Source organism: Oncorhynchus keta, chromosome 37, assembly GCF_023373465.1.
Source record: "Oncorhynchus keta strain PuntledgeMale-10-30-2019 chromosome 37, Oket_V2, whole genome shotgun sequence".
NCBI classification, from domain to species: domain Eukaryota; kingdom Metazoa; phylum Chordata; class Actinopteri; order Salmoniformes; family Salmonidae; genus Oncorhynchus; species Oncorhynchus keta.
This window is the reverse complement of record NC_068457.1, coordinates 15,346,379-15,362,646: the sequence shown is the minus strand read 5'-3', so window position 1 is coordinate 15,362,646 and position 16,268 is coordinate 15,346,379. Positions and strand designations below refer to the sequence as shown.

At 41.9% G+C, this 16,268-nt stretch overlaps 1 protein-coding gene across 1 annotated transcript in view; it reads right to left on the bottom strand.

Annotated features, from left to right (window-relative positions):
* The window catches only part of LOC118372275 (FERM and PDZ domain-containing protein 4-like), a 34,572-nt gene extending 24,627 nt beyond the window's left edge, over positions 1-9,945 (bottom strand). The window contains exon 1 of the mRNA XM_052498895.1: positions 9,929-9,945. Coding sequence (XP_052354855.1) covers positions 9,929-9,945 — 17 coding nt within the window. The remainder of the gene's footprint in view (positions 1-9,928) is intronic.
* Between the last annotated feature and the right edge of the window lie 6,323 nt (positions 9,946-16,268).

The following is a 16,268-nucleotide window of genomic DNA, read 5'->3' as shown; positions in this document are numbered from 1 at the left end:
AATTGAGACAAGTCTCGACCTTGACCTTTTAAGGAACCAAAACAAGCACTTTTGGGGACAGGAAACATTAACATTTGTGAAAAATCTGCCTCAATTTTGTGTTTCTTTACAGCATATTTTCACAATATAGTTGTTTTTCATTATTTATTGGCTAAAAGGCCTCCCTTGTTCGGTGGGAATTCTACAGTTGCAGAGAGCAAAGGCTAAAGTGATCCTGGACGAGCATATTTTAGTTTTTTTTTGCACGAACAACCCAGGTTACTCTACCTCCATCTGGGGGATCATCCATCTAAAGTGTGTGGAGGTCTGGTTCCCTGCCATGAATTATAGAAAAGGACACAAAGGCAGTGGCTAGAGAACATCAGTGTGTCCCTATGTGGTTCTGCAACATTCCCTGTGGATGACTAAAACACTCTGCTAGGAGCCATTTTATCACTTCTGCACTCTGCTCCAAACTGTAGAAATAGACACGGCAAAATGGAGAGGGTTTTAAATTCTACTTAGACCTACCTAGACAGCGTACATCTTCACAGGTCATGTGGTCAGAATGTGGTATGAAATTAGTCAAGCTGGAGATACAAATAGCCCCACCAATATGGTTGCCATCGGCCACGTTTAATGCAAATTCTACACATCGTAAATCTATGATCTTGACTTCATCCCCATCCAAGAGCTGTGACTCAAGGCATCCCATTAACTTTTTCCACCACCAGCAGCCTACTAGAGATTCCTCTCCCCTCCCATGTCGCTCTGTGGTGCTTCAGAGAGTCATAAATGAAACATCCCTCCATGTCTTTAAAAGATGCCCTCAATGTGCTCCCTATTAATACAGCATGGCTTTCTGAAGAAGACAACATGCTTCAGCTCTCACAGCGATGTTTTATGTAACCCGGCCATACCACACCCCGTGCTCTGCTCTGAACATTTTGTCCATGGAGGATGCACTATAGGCCTGGACGAGGGAATGCTGAGGACCACAAGAAAACTGCAAGCGTTTCGCAGACGCAGCTGTTGTTAAAAGGCAATGTATGGAAACTTTGAGTTATCAAAAATGTACATTTTAAGTGGATAACCTTGCAGTTTTATTGGGATTTTGTTTCTCAGAGTTAATTGCTATTCATTTAGAGTTCATTGCTTTAGAGCATGGGAAAAGCATGATGTTCCACTATGTAAAACACGGGGTTTAGGTTTCCATTCAGCACCACCAGTAGCCCTGAATTGTTCAGCACCATGGACAGCAATAGTGCTCAATGCAGCCACCATACTGAAGCCGCACTACTCACTGCAATCACCTTGATGCAGCAATTTACTCAAATGGAAGGTCAAAAAGCACATTGCTGGAATGACAAAGCCCGCAAATTCTCTTTCTTCACTGTCACTTAGTGACTCTCTCTCGCTCTCTCGGTCACTCACTCACACACACTAACATAGCCCCTGAGCCTTCAAATCAAATCAAAAATCAAATCAAATTTTATTTGTCACATACACATGGTTAGCAGGCCTTTTGGCCTCCTTGCCGGCACACACAGACCATGACAGGCTATGGTTCTCACAGGCCTCCCCATGCTCTTATTTTCATTGCTATTCATTCATGGCTTTGCTATGTATAATGATGTACGTTAACTGGCTAAATGAAGTCTTGGTAGTCAGTAACGAATGCAATAATACAGTTACAGCTATCAGCTACATTCTCTGGGTGGCGCCTTGATACTCCTTCGTTTCCGTTTAGTTTACAGTCGCATCATGTCAAGTGTGTGTATACCGCACACGTGCACGCACACACACCTCCATTGACGCCGATTGCTCTGATCTTACAATAAATGACATAACCTGTTCTGACATCCCCATACCTATCACACTGCGCTTCAAGGGAGCACAGATCAGAAGGAGAAGAACATGAAAGGCAGAACAAAACAAAGCCATGCCCCTCTTCCTGTCCCTGAGTGACAGTAGCAGGAAACCCATAGGCAGAGCAAAGAGACAGAGAGAGAGGGTCGAGGGGGTGTGCGCGCTGTAGGAGGCTGCCATGGAGGCTGCTGGTGGTAATGGTGGTAGTAGCGAGGGTTGTTGTTTTAACCCTGGCACATTGTCTGGCAGGAAGCCCACAGCAATGCATGACCCTCTGCAGCAGAACAGTAAGAACAGTACATCCTCAGTTGGCTCCACCAGCCAGCCAGCCAGCCAGCAAGACTCACTCACACACAGAGGGATGGAGACTATCAGTCTCATGACTCAAAGGCTGGTGCTGAACACCTTTGAGATTCCGTTCAGAAGAATGGTTCCCTAGGGAGCTGATCCTTTGCCCTTAGTCTTATGGCAAGTGTGTGTGTTTTGTAGTGCTCTCTCTATATTGTTTGTTCCTAGTCCTTCAAACAACAATCATATAGGCCAAATGCCCTCTTCAAGGGGTGTCCTTGAGTACTGAATGATGTGGAAAGGAAATATTCTACTAGGGCACTCAATATATTTGGTTTTGACTTCCTATAATCTAGAGGCACCTGTCCATTGAATATTTCAACCTGTATCGTCCTTCAGTTAAAGGATGCATTAACATAAAGTTATGACATTGAATTATAGCCCATTATTTGGCCCCTTATTTGGCCGGCTGACACACACCTCACTCATTAACAAAGTGATTCAGAGGACTAGGTCACATCTGTGATAGTTTGCAACGGCCGTGTTAATTCTGAATAAAACAAACTCTGTAGGTCATTCAAGAGGGATATTTCAAATCCACAGATTAGAGATAATCACTATCATTTTAATTGTTGGAAAATAATTTCATCCAGCCATTTGTCACATTGTTCTCCTCCCACTTCAATGTACTGGTAACCCTGAGATAACCTGATCACTTGTATGTTAGTAGTACAATGTGGACGTGATGTGTTTAGATAACCTTGTTTACAATATTGATATATTATCAGTTGCAGAACAAGATGTATTTGTAAATCTTCTATTTTCTGCCCAAACTGATGTTGGGGTTAAATAAAACACATTCCAGACAGTATGATTCTAGCCTAGCCCTGGTCCCAGACCTGTTTGTGCAAACATGTTCAGCATGCCAAAGTGTGACAGGGAGCTGGAATGTTAGCCAGGCTGGCACATAGGATAGTATAATTCATTTCAGTATGAAAACTGACTAAACATATCACACACATACGAAAAAGGGAGCGTGTATATTGCAGTCAGATGTTGTAGACCTGGATTTCCTAAATGGCTCATAAAAGCTTGTTTTGATATTCATCCATTTTAATAAATGCTCCAGGTTGCCAGATTGGGTTCAGTCATTATTATAAATTGTCTGGAAAGCCAGATTGGGTTCTTCAACTTTCTTAGACAATAAGGAAACACAAGTCTCGTGAAGCGATCATTAAGAGGTCTGTGCAGGTTCTGGTTGACAAAGCCCCAGCTGATGGTAGCAGCTTGAGAACATACATACAGATTTTGTGGTGGGGTTGGGGTGCATCACGTTCGCCAGTGTTAAAAACAGATGAATGCAACATCTGCAATAGCAAAACACTGGAGCACAAATCCCACAGATAAAAATCCCACAGAACAAGCATCACTAAATACAAGACAAATATATCCCAAACAAGACCACAAAAGATAATAATTAGTACCGAAGAGCAGTGCTGTTTCAGTGCTGTTTCAGCAGTAGTATTTAAGTGGTGTAAAGTAACTAAGTAAAAATACTTACTGTACTTCCGTATCTGTATTTTGATCATTTTTACTTTTACACTACTACATTTGTAAAGAAAATCTGTAGTTTTAACTCCCATACATTTTCGCTGGCAACCAAATGTACTCATTACATTTTGAATGCTCAGGCTTGACAGCAATATGATCAAATTCTATGCATAGTCACTTTACAAATGACCTCGACAAACCTGTACCCCGCACATTGACTCGGTACCGGTACTCAGCCTCGTTATTGTTATGAAATTTTATTGTTACTTTTTTATAATTTTTTTCACTTCATTTTATTTAGTAAATATTTTCTTAACTATTTCCTGAACTGCATTGTTAGTTAAGAGCTTGTAAGTACGCATTTCACGGTAAGATCCAACCTGTTGTATTTGCGCATGTGATAAATAACATTTGATTTGAATTCATGTACCTATCAATATAATACGTTATCTTACCTACTGACTCGCGGACTTACTAAACACTAAAGTAGTATTTTACTGGGTGACTCACTTTCACTTGAGTCATTTCCTATTAAGTATGACTATTGAGTACTTTTTCTACCACCGTTAATGTAGTCTTCAGCGAAGGGACAGGGGGGTGGGTATGTGTATGTATGTGTGTCTGTCAGTCTGCGTGTCTGTCGGTCTGCGTGTGCTTGTGCCTGTTGACATCCACTAATGTCTTGGTCTCTTTCTCTCAGCTTGTCGTTAACTGTGAATCCATGTAGTGAGTGAGTGATACTATCTAGAGCAAAACAAATCGCTGAGTGAGTTGACATCATTAGCGGATTAAACGCTAGACTGGAAAGTCCTAAACCAAACAGGTCCCAGACACACTAGACTAGAGCATGAGACAATAACTATATTCTAATGAGATGCAAATTACCATTTTGAATGAATTGCATAAAACATATGAATAATATAAATCATTTTTTACGTAAATGTGTGTACCTCCATTAAAATAAATCCTCTTGGGGCTCGGGGGCAGAATTTTCACTTTTGGATAAATAGCATGCCCAATTTCAACTTCCTGCTACTCATGCCAATAATATAAGATATGCATATTATTCATATATTTGGATATAAAACACTCTGAAGTTTCTAAAACTGTTTGAATCATGTCTGTGAGTATAACAGAACTTATGTAGCAGGGAAAACTGTTCAGAATTTTTTTTTAAATTTTGCCTCTCTCTGTTCCCTGACTTGTTATTGCCAAGGGATATTTCTTAGGAACCTATTTTCAGTTCCTACCGCTTCCACTGGATGTCACCAGTCTTTGGAATTTGGTTGAGGTTATTCCTTTGTGCAACGAAGAAGTAGGCCAACTAGGAACTGGGTACACTTTTGTGAGTTGCGCAAGACGTGAAAAGTGGCGCTGGTTTGTTTTCATTCCAGTATTGATCACAGATTGCCCCGTCTACAATTTGATAGATTATTAACGTTTAAAAATACCTAAAGTTGTATTACAAAAGTTGTTTGAAATATTTTGGCAAAGTTTATAGGCAACTTTTGAAATATTTTGTAGTGATGTGTTTTTTGTAAGCTGTTTTTTTCTGGGTCAAATGCGCTTTATAAATGGACATTTTGGATATATATGGACGGAATTAATCGAACAAAAGGACCAATTGTGATGTTTATGGGACATATTGGAGTGCCAACAAAAGAAGCTCGTCAAAGGTAATGCATGTTTTATATTTTATTTCAGCGTTTTGTGTAGCGCCTGCCAGAGTGGGGTAAGCAAGAATTTAAATTGAAAGCAAAAAAAAGGTTGTTTGCTTGCTTTATTTCCATAATTGATCTGGGGGACACTGGTGATAAATGGAGGAGAGAAGAGGATGTGCTTGATCTCCTCAGTGTAACCAGAAGTTAGAAGTGCTACTGTATGATTAATCCTCTGTCTATACATGCTATCATTTTGAATATGGTGTTGTCGGCCGTATTTGTCTCTTCGACACCACATCTGATTAAGACTTGGTGCGTGTAGGTGGCTTCCGCCGAGACGAATGTTGCTTCTACTAAAAACAAAACAAGCAAACTGATTTATTCCAAGCAGTAGACTTAATTTCCTTGGCTGAAGATGACTTTCTAGTTTAAATCAATGTTTTGGAGATCCGCGTTCATGAGATCAAGTTTGGTTGCTAACTATGTTACTCTATACCACTGGAAGGTGGGCAGGATAATCAAACATGCGTTTCCTTCTTGTTGCTTGGCAAAGGCAAAAAACAACAACAATTGAACAGATAATTACAATAGCTTCATTTCAAGATATTGCCAAAACCCCAAACAGCCCAGTGGCCATTTTCTATTCCAAGTATCTTCTTACAAACATATAACTTACACCAGCGTTTCCCAACTCGGTCCTCTGACTTACACCAATGTTTGACTAATATTTTCCACAATGCCTATTGGGACATAATCAAGAGTAGAAACTACATAATCAACAGTAGAAACTTCATAATCAACAGTATAAACTACATAACCAACATTATACCATGGCATTGTTGAATACTCATTTCTTATAGGCTTGAAGGGCATTCTAGAGCATGCATTATTAATATGATAATGCCTGAGAAGATGGTGTTTGGAGGATATATTGGCACGGGTGTTGTTAGGCCCGAAACAAAGTCGAGGGCCGGCGAACCGTGCCAATATGTCCTCCAAACACTGTCCTCGAGGGTATTATCACTTTTATACAACCGGTTACCAACATATTAAAATAGTGATTGACATATTTTCATTAAAAAATGTTATTTTTATACATTTATTCATACTATTTCCTCCTTCTACAAGATAGAGTCCCGACACAAATCTAGGGTTGCTTCCCAAGCCGGCTGGTTGTTCTATCGTTTCGGTTGCCAGAGCAGACCCAGTCGTTCATTCTTTTTGTTTTGTATCTATGGACATACTGGCTGGCAACGTTCTTATCCCTTGCTAGCTAGCGAACTGCGTCAACAGTGCAGCCAGAATAACAACAGTAGCTGCATTTGCATTTGTTTAAGCTGTTTTGTAGCAATTTCGCCTTGCAGAGAAAACATGCTCTCTCGTCAGAACACTATTGTTCAGAGGAGCTAGCCAACAACACAGCTAACACAATTACGTCAAAGTGACGCTGGAAAGACTGCAAACTAGCTGCACTTCATTTCGTTTGACCTTTTTCCAATTTACATTTGTTTGTATATATCCATAAAAACGAGGCCAGCTGATTCATGATTTCGACTGGCTGAGAAACGCTGCCTGCCTATCTGTTTCATCCCGACTCCCAACACGTTCATTACTATGGGACAGCTGGAGATTGAATTTAAATATTGAAACAATGTTGCTATTGTCGGAGAGACAGGCAGCAAGGTTTATACACATCTCCACTGTTGAAAACTAAATGTGAGATAATGTCGAGATGCTTTTTATAGTGGAGATCACATTTATAATTTGCTTGGTTGGGCTGATGAGACAGTGCATTGCGCAGTCAGATGGAACAGAGTAAATAGGCATTTTAACATCATATATTTAGCCGGTGGTAACTTGTGGAATAGACACCGGCTTGAATGCGGTTTTAACCAATCAGCATTCAGGATTAGACCCATCCATTTTCTAATTCCCTATAACGCACAGTATATCGGCAAGGTAGAATTAAATGGCTATAGTTAATTCTCACATATTTGGTTTGAGCTACTTTTTAAAGCAAAAGTTAAATTGAAAACTTTATTGGTGCTGTTGAATTCGATTTTCATAACATAATAGCATGCTAGGACTGATGGTTTGATTAGCTAAACAAGCAAGTATGTTTGTGTGGTTACCACAGCAACTAGTATAGCTATCTAAAAAACTAGAATCTGTTATGAAAAGGGTGGACTAAGTGTTGTAGACTTCACCCTTTGCAAAGGTTTTTTAAAAATCGCTCTGTTTAGAAGAAGTGCAAAGGAAAATTGAGTTATTGCACAGGCGCCTACCATCTTGCTTTTTCTGCCTGCTAAGACTCATTTGTTCCCATTGTGGTCTATCTTGGTTTAGTTATAAAAATCTTTGACGTCATTCATTATTTTCCACAGAACGCATAGCCCCTCGTTGATTATCCCTTATGTAGACTCTACATAATCAACACTAACTACCCACACAACATGCGGGAGTCTTTACAGTGTCCCTGCTCAGACCTCCACGAGCACCAACCTCCTCTTAGAAAATCCCTCAATCTTTTCTTTCATAATACAAGGCTGCATTGTTGTGTATTTCTTTGTTCCTCTATTCTTGTCTGTCCTTTCTTTCTCTCTCTCGCTGACTGACTGACAGACACACGGACAGAGGGTGACATGCTTCAGCGATTTCATCCAGTCGAATGAAGCGGGGGGTCATGTGTGCAGTGGTGATCACCCGTCAAAATCCCTTGGGAGGATTAGCGTGACTCAAATCAAGAAATGTGTGGTTTTCCTGCGCTAACCTATTGGTTTCTCCCGGCTGGCTGCCTCTCTGATATCTATATTCAAACATATCTGTGACGCTGCTTGCACCTTGCTCTGAGAAACAGCAGATTAATAGAATAATTCAACGGTCGACTGTGGCGGTAAAACTTGAAATAATCGTTATGATCTTTTAGCGATGGAACCACCAAAACTTGACCTTAGAATTCAAGGTACACTTAACCAGCATGGCTACCACAGCATTCTGCAGCGATATGCCATCCCGTATGGTTTGGGCTTAGTGGGACAATCATTTGTTTTTCAACAGGACAATGACCAAACACACCTCCAGGCTGTGTAATGGGATATTTGATCAAGAAGGAGAGTGATGAGTGCTGCATCAGATGACCTGGCCTCCACAATCACCTGACCTCAACCCAATTGAGGTGGTTTGGGAAGAGTTGGACCACAGATTGACAGAAAAGCAGCCAACAAGTGCTCAGCATATGTGGGAACTCCTTCAAGACTGTTGGAAAAGCATTCCAGTTGAAGCTGGTTGAGAGAATGCCAAGCGTGTGCAAAGCTGTCATCAAGGCAAAGAGTGGCTACTTTGAAGAATCTCAAATCTAAAATATATTTAGATTTGTTTAACACTTTTTGGGTTACTACATGGTTTCATATTTGTTATTTCATAGTTTTGATGTCTTCACTATGATTCTACAATGTAGAAAATAGAAAAATAAAGAAAACCCCTGGAATAAATAGGTGTGTCCAAACCTTTGACTGGCACTGTGAAAGTTGCGCACCCTGGAAACAATATAGAGACATCGATAAGCATCAATGATTGATTGAAACCGTTTGAAACTTTTCTAGCCAATAACAGCCCCAATTAGATCCAACGAGCTGCCTCATCTCTCTTAAAGGAATCCCTCGAAGGAACCCAGAAGATCCCGGCCTCTGCAAACTTGAGGTCCGAGCTACGCCACACACTCCCACTACTTCACAAGAGAGAGAATGATTAATTCCAGCTGTAGACCTCTCTCTGTGTGCTGAGGTTTAAAATATTTGTTTTGAGCCATGTTTAGTGGGTTTCGTGTTTCGACCCCACTCAAGTGAGGGATCATCCCAACGTCTGTGTGTGTGATTGTGTTAGTGTTTGTGTGTGCTACAGGCTCTGTTTGCATGCGTGTGTGTGGACTAGAAGCACAGAGATCAGGAAGTAACAGAGATCAGGAAGAATTGTGCTCTCTGCTATTCATCATTACAACAACATTCTACTTATGGAACCTCTTCTGCTTCAAGTAAACGAAGAACCCCCCCCCCCTATCTCTTTCACATTCCCTGTTGGGCCTTCTCCTCTTTCTACTTCTTCACTTTACTTACCTTGCTTTATCTTGTTGTTACTCTGTTCTTCCTTCCCTCCTCCCTCTGTAGCTCTCTGGTACATCATCTCCATGTCTGCTTTCTGTCCTTTCTCACTCACATAAATGATGACTTCTCTAGTTCACACACTTCCCCTTAGTCTTTATCTTACTCTCTCCCACTCTCTATGTCAAACTCTCTCTTGCAACTTATCTAACTATCCGGCCAAACACAGTCGCTCAGCTCATATATATATATATATCTCTCTCTCTCTCTCTCTCAGAACTTTATGGATCAGCCACAGAGCCGTGATCTGAGTCCTGACTCACTGCTTGTGTTGCAGTCCACACTCTGCTCCCAGGCACAACAGACTGCTCGCTCATTGGTCACACACACCTTGTTCCTATGCAGAGACAACCCCCGCCACCCTCAACCACTCCCAGCGTGCCCGCTTAGTTTCCGTCGTCCCGGCACCGTACACACACTCACCCTGACAGCTTTGCCATCTTTGCGAAACCAAAGACGTCCATGCGTTCCAGTTACGGCTGTAAAAACTCAGGCACTCCAGATGGCGATTAGATCCAGATTCAAATCCAGAGTAGGGAAAACCACATTTGCACAAACTCCATAATCAGGATTCAGTAAGTAACCATGCTAAAATATTGGAGAAATCCAACAAACAGAAGTGTCATTCCTTGCTGAAAGCGCTAAGCCTTAAGACCTGTCCTGTTTCCTATCCAGAGTACTGCCCTTGAGAGGGTATATGGTGGGCAAGTGAAGGACCCCCCTCTGACTAGCCAGTCCGCTCTACCCCTCTCTCCCCCTGGCCGCGGTGGGCAACACTGAGCCCTCTCTGGGTGGTCTCCATCTCAGCTGAGCTGAAAGATTGTGCCGGTCCAGAGCTACATGGAGAATAAAAGCGAAGAAGGAGAGGGAGGGGATGAAGAGGAGGGGGGATGGAGGAGTGAGAGAGGCAGGGGAAGGAAAGGAGGAGGGACTCAAATCCACATGACGGATGCTCCCAGCACTCACACGTCCTCCGCAGAGTAGAGAGGAGCCATCCGTCCCCCTGGTCTTCACCCCTTTACGAAAGTGAGAGGGGTGGAGAGAGATAGGGAGGGGTGCTCGGATTGCCTGGGGAGGAGGGAGTGCAGCAGAGAAATGGAAAGGGAGAGAGAAAGAAACAAACGAGAGAGAGACGTGACGAGCGTTAGGAGAGGAGCGCTGACTCTGCAGAACGAGAGAGGGAGGGAGGGAGGCTGGCGGGAGCAGGACCCTGTCTCTCTGGTTTATTTGTGTTGCTAAGTGAGCCACAGCAACCACACTGACATATAGAAAGAACACCAGCACACTGCTAACTTTCATCTAATTACAAACCTGAAACAGAGCTATGCTTGACAAGTCTTTGATGAGTCTCAGAAATATATGTAGTTACATATGAGCCTAGACACAGCTGTTAGGACTGTTTGTGTTTTGTGTAATTACTCCTTGACATGCTTTGCATGCATTTTATGTACGTCGATTGCACACTGCTCTGTCCCTCTTTCTCACTAGCTCTCTCTCGCATGCACGCACGCATGCACACACACACACACGCACACACCCACCCACCCTCAAACAGGAACGCACGCATAAGTCCATTAGGACCCATCCTCATTCGCCATTTGACCTGAAGCAGTGACTGTGGTCCTGCAGATGGTCCAGGGAGCAACAGGAGGCTCTACCTTCTGTGAGTCAGCCCACGGGGGCCAAGGACAGAACATGTCAGCCATTAGGAACGTGCCTCTAAGCCGCAACACACTGTAATCGAATGCAAAACTGCCTAAGTCTATTTACCGTACCATGTACTACAATTCAACACACAAACCCAATGCAACACAACCAAAAGGCAAGTCTGTTCAGTTCTGCTCTGATTGTTTCTGTACCGTGGTGTTTTGTTCGCGGTTTTACTGCATTTTAGCCTGGGTGTCTGTTTCTACTCACTTGCCAACCCCTTATGGAATTGTCATGCCAAGTGTTTTTTGGCATGACAAAGAGTGACAATTTTGGCACGAAAGCACAGACAGACTGGCATTCAAGGTTAACCTACTGTTAAATGATATTTTTCTAATTGTATATTTTATTATACCATATTATTTCATCATTCCTTTTCGCCTATATCCTCTTTTTCCTATATTAACTAATAGTGTATTTCTGTTTCTGATGCCCTGTACTGTGTCATCCTGTTCAGGGGTAGAATCAGGGGTGAAAGTAAGCTGAAACGGTCTCGTATGGAGTACAGGCAAAATAAACCAGTAAAACATGAGCCTATCACAATAATTAGAACATAGATTCTCCAAAAACTGTAGGCTATTACAGTATTTATCATTGCCGCATGCGAGATGTGAGTCGCATGAAAAATGAGCGAATAGACTTGAAAACTTGTGGAATACGCTCCAAAATGCAGTGTGGTTCCATGATAAGGCAGAGATGAGTGGCCGAGACCACAGCAGCATCAATTCAGGTTACAAGACTTGTGCAGGCCTAATGGATGACAATAACAGACTGGCATTCATAACACTTTGTGGTGTTTTGGAAGTGGTCTCTTTCAATTGATCAAATGTATGGATGGACGGCAGAATTGAATGGATGGCAGAATTGAAGTAACCTAATAGTTGGAATAGTAACTGTCTGGACACTGACTGTAGGCCTCACATGTAGCTTATTATAATATTAACTGAAGTCTAGAAAAGGACTGTAAGCTTCACTTGTAGCCTATTATAATATTAACTGCTGCAGAATGAAGTGTTCATCACAGTAAAATGAAAGACCAAATGTGAATTCTGTCTCGGGAACAGGAGTGGAGAAACATACATTTTTTCTTTCAGCATCTTGAGAGAATGAGTGATGCTTAGGGACCTGTTGTAAACATGTCATTTCTTTCAATGACATAAAAGATGACAGTATTTCATTTTCAACCACATAAAATATGCATCCAAGTTTAACTGAAACATGTTGAATCGTTTTCACAGCTTTTCATGAAATTAGTAAGGATTCTATATGCAGTTCCATGATTAGGCCCATACATTTAGTTTTCTTTAAGCTGCACTCTGCAGAAATAGCTCAGCTATTCCGTGGTTGCTAAAATTCTAATAGTTTGACTAATTTCAGTTTATGTGACAAAATAAGCGAGTATAGTGTAGAGAATCATTGTACAATCTAAACTGCTGTGAAATATCTTTTTCATAACCAAAAATATTGTATTTTCAGCTGTTTGAAGCTGGTGCACAAAACCTAAACTTAAGAATGGGAAGCATAGAAATAGCGCACATAGAAGATATATATAATTTCTTAGACTTGCTTTCAATGAGAATGACAGATCTATAACTCACAGTTCTATGTGAATTTGGTTGGGTCCCCCTACGAGTTACATATTGAAGCTTTAAAGAGGACGGGCACATATAGGAGGTCCCCGTACCGGGAACCTCTAGGTAGAATTTAAGATAGTATTCATGAAGCATCTGTGTGCTGATGAGGTCCCCCTGTCCATATCATATTATTCATTATGATCTAAAATACATAACTGATCCTAGATCAGGACTCCTACTCTGAGATGCACAGGGACAGGTCTGCCCGTATTGTGTCAGTTATATTAGCGGCTCCTTTACACAGCTCTCACAGCTCATCTCCTCAGCACCAGAAAACACACCCACTACGGTCCTGGGGTCAGTGTATATTCTCCAGCCACAGTCAACACAGGCTATGTTAACATGTTCAACCTGATCCCAGACCTGTATACCTTGTCTTGACCTGGGGTTACTTTCAACAAAGTCAAACTGATCCCACACCTGTGAGTCTATAGTGAATCTATGGTGAATGTGACTTGTTACGCCAAGAGGTCCAAGCACTTGCTGAACTTTGAACTGCTCCTGGAAACAAAGCTGCAGAACCCTTTGTTCATCACATGGAGGTCGATGGCTCAACGCTGTATGCTGTTCTCTGCGTCCCCCCGTGAATCAAAGGCGCACTAAGAACGGAGCGTCCCTTTTCTAAAAACAGAGCGTCGGGAAGCGAAATTAAACAGCGCTTTAAGTCAAGCAGTGGAGAAGACAGCTTTGGTGTGGGAGAGGGGCTCTTTTATGTCACATCCATTTTTTATGATTACCCCAGCGTTTCCTAAAGAGCTCTACCTGTGTTTGAGCGCTGTCTCCAGGGGTCGCCGTGACAACCCATCTCAGAGATGAGCCTGAAGCGTAAAACTCTTTCTCACATCTGTAGCCTGTTCCTATCTTTTCAAACATAGGCAACACAGAGAGTGAGTGTCATGTAGATTCCAAGACGTTCAACTTTCTTCTTGATGATCTTTTATGTGTTGAACGGGAGGGATGCAGACACAAAAGCATATTTAGAGACCACATTCAGACCATATACCAGAGGCGCAACTTTCATTGGGGACGGGGGGACACGTCCCCCCCACATTCTGAAATGTCATTTTTGTACCTCCCAGTTTTATCATTGGAATGTGAAACAAAACGAGGCAACGGTGTGCTTTAGGACCATGCGTATGCAGTCAGGTAGGCTGTTTGGAGTGTTTATCAGACTGGATATATATGTATTTGAACATGTCCCCCCCACTTCTAAAACCAAAGTCGTGCCCCTATCATATACCACACCATGAAAGTCATCTCAGCTATTGGATCTTCTGCGATCCAAAGAATCCAGCCAAACAGGAAGCCAAGAGCCTCTACATCAAAGTTACACAAGACACAAGAGACCTTCTAGCACTAAGCCCTGGACTTGGGTTTAATAGACCGCCTGCACTGATTCTAAACCTTATAGGGCCAAGGGACGTGCTCAGCGGTGCTCGTCTAGATAGAACGTCAATGATGCTTTGTGTTGCAGGGAGATAAGGAAGACGTGCTCGGCTACACTGTCCACAGGGGGAAACCAATATACCCAAGGTCACAACGGGAGACTGTGTGTGTTTTATTAAAAAACACATTAGTATTTTGCTTTGGTATTCTCCATGTGACCCAAGGGATGGTCCAGAATGGTGAAAACTGAACACAAGACAAAAGGAGCTATGGGCCTCGGAAAAGAGTTAGATGGAGTTTTAAGACCTGGATGTTCTTGTAGGGTTGCTGTGTTCATAGCACTATGAATTATATCAGCTCCGACACACAGGGGCCGTATGTAGTTGTAGTAGGGCATCTGCAGGTTCAGATTTTACTATGATGTGCAGGAAGGTTATAGCAATGCACACGAACGCAGCCTCTCAGAGTAGCAGTAGTGATCTAGGATCAGTTTCACATTTGATGTCATAATGAATAACATTATATGGACCTGACCCTAAATGAGCAGTTCTACTCTCGGACGCTTTGAGGATATGGTCCCGGGTCAGATAGCTACACTTTGATTGTAATATAATTCAATAATATGAGTGATAAAAGAACAGCCACAAGATGACCTATTCAAATACCGTAGTACGTCAGCTGCAACAAATGTTCCTTTTGTGAATCTTTTTTTCATGGAGGGGGTATTGAAAAGCCAGAGACTTGGAACATTTCTTAACGAGACATCTATTGTTTGACTAGGATGACTTTGTAATTGTGTCTCATGCGATTGACAGAGGCTGATTCACTTGTACAGCATTACGTAACAACGCCCCAAGCTCCCGCGTCTTATCCATAGTCTGTCAGTTCTCCCTCCAAATGGGTGTATTGAAAATCACATTTAAAGACACAGTCTGTAAGCTTTCCAGTCATTTCAATTAAGGACATATAATATGATGTATGAATACACTAATAGGACCTGTATGAACTTATGATAACTAAAAGGACGAAGGACCTGTTTTCACATGTTTTGGTTGTCAAGTGCTATTTGCATGTGGAAATATCATGGAGGACGCATTTGCAACATTGTTGGTGGTCCACTCTTTGGATTGGCAGAGTATGACCATCCTACAGAGTGTGACTTTATAGTGGCATTTAATTAAAAAGCAGTGCTGATAATGAATGTTAACAAAGGAATCAACACAATGTCATGTGGCTAATTCATCAGCAGTGACGCCTTGTCTCTGCTCTTACGTGACTGGCTGGCAGCGCTCTCTCACCTAGAGTACTGTACATATCACATATCTCTCCATCTTATGATTAATCAGCTTTATTATTAACATAGCATAATGTACACTGAAGTGTCCTGTACACTTTGTACTGTAGCTCCCAAATGGCACCCAGTTCCCTATATAGTGCACTACTTTTGACCAGAGACCTATGGGCCCAGAAAAGTGCTACATAGGGATTTAGGGTACTATTTGGGATGCAACCTACCTCTACACAATGGAAATGTGATGGGTACTGTGTGGTACCAATTCTCCATTAACTAACTGGTTTCTTTGGCGTTGGATCATCAACAGTCCATAATAGATAGTGTATTGGAGTAACTGCTTTGCTTTCTAAACCTTATAGTAACAATACACTTCAAATGACTTTGAATGTCTTCCCGGAATAACTATACATCTAAACCTACCAAAGTAGTAGCAGCAGCTGTATTAGTAGTCTGGGCCCAGATCTGTTTGGGTGACTGTGTGAATAGCAACATGTTTGGCAAATGGATCTGGGACCAGGCTACAGTAGTAGTCAATCAATCAAATGAATTTAGAAAGCCCTTTTTAGTAGTTATAATACTAGTAGTAGTCATAGTCGTGAGAAGATGTTTGGGGGGTGGGGGTTGCTACAGACGGCTATGTCCCCTAATACACGACTACTAAAGGGCCAGTGCACTACTTTTGTCTAGAAAATAAATATTTTCAGGGGGTGCTGAGGGTGCGGCTATTTTTTTTTACCTTTAT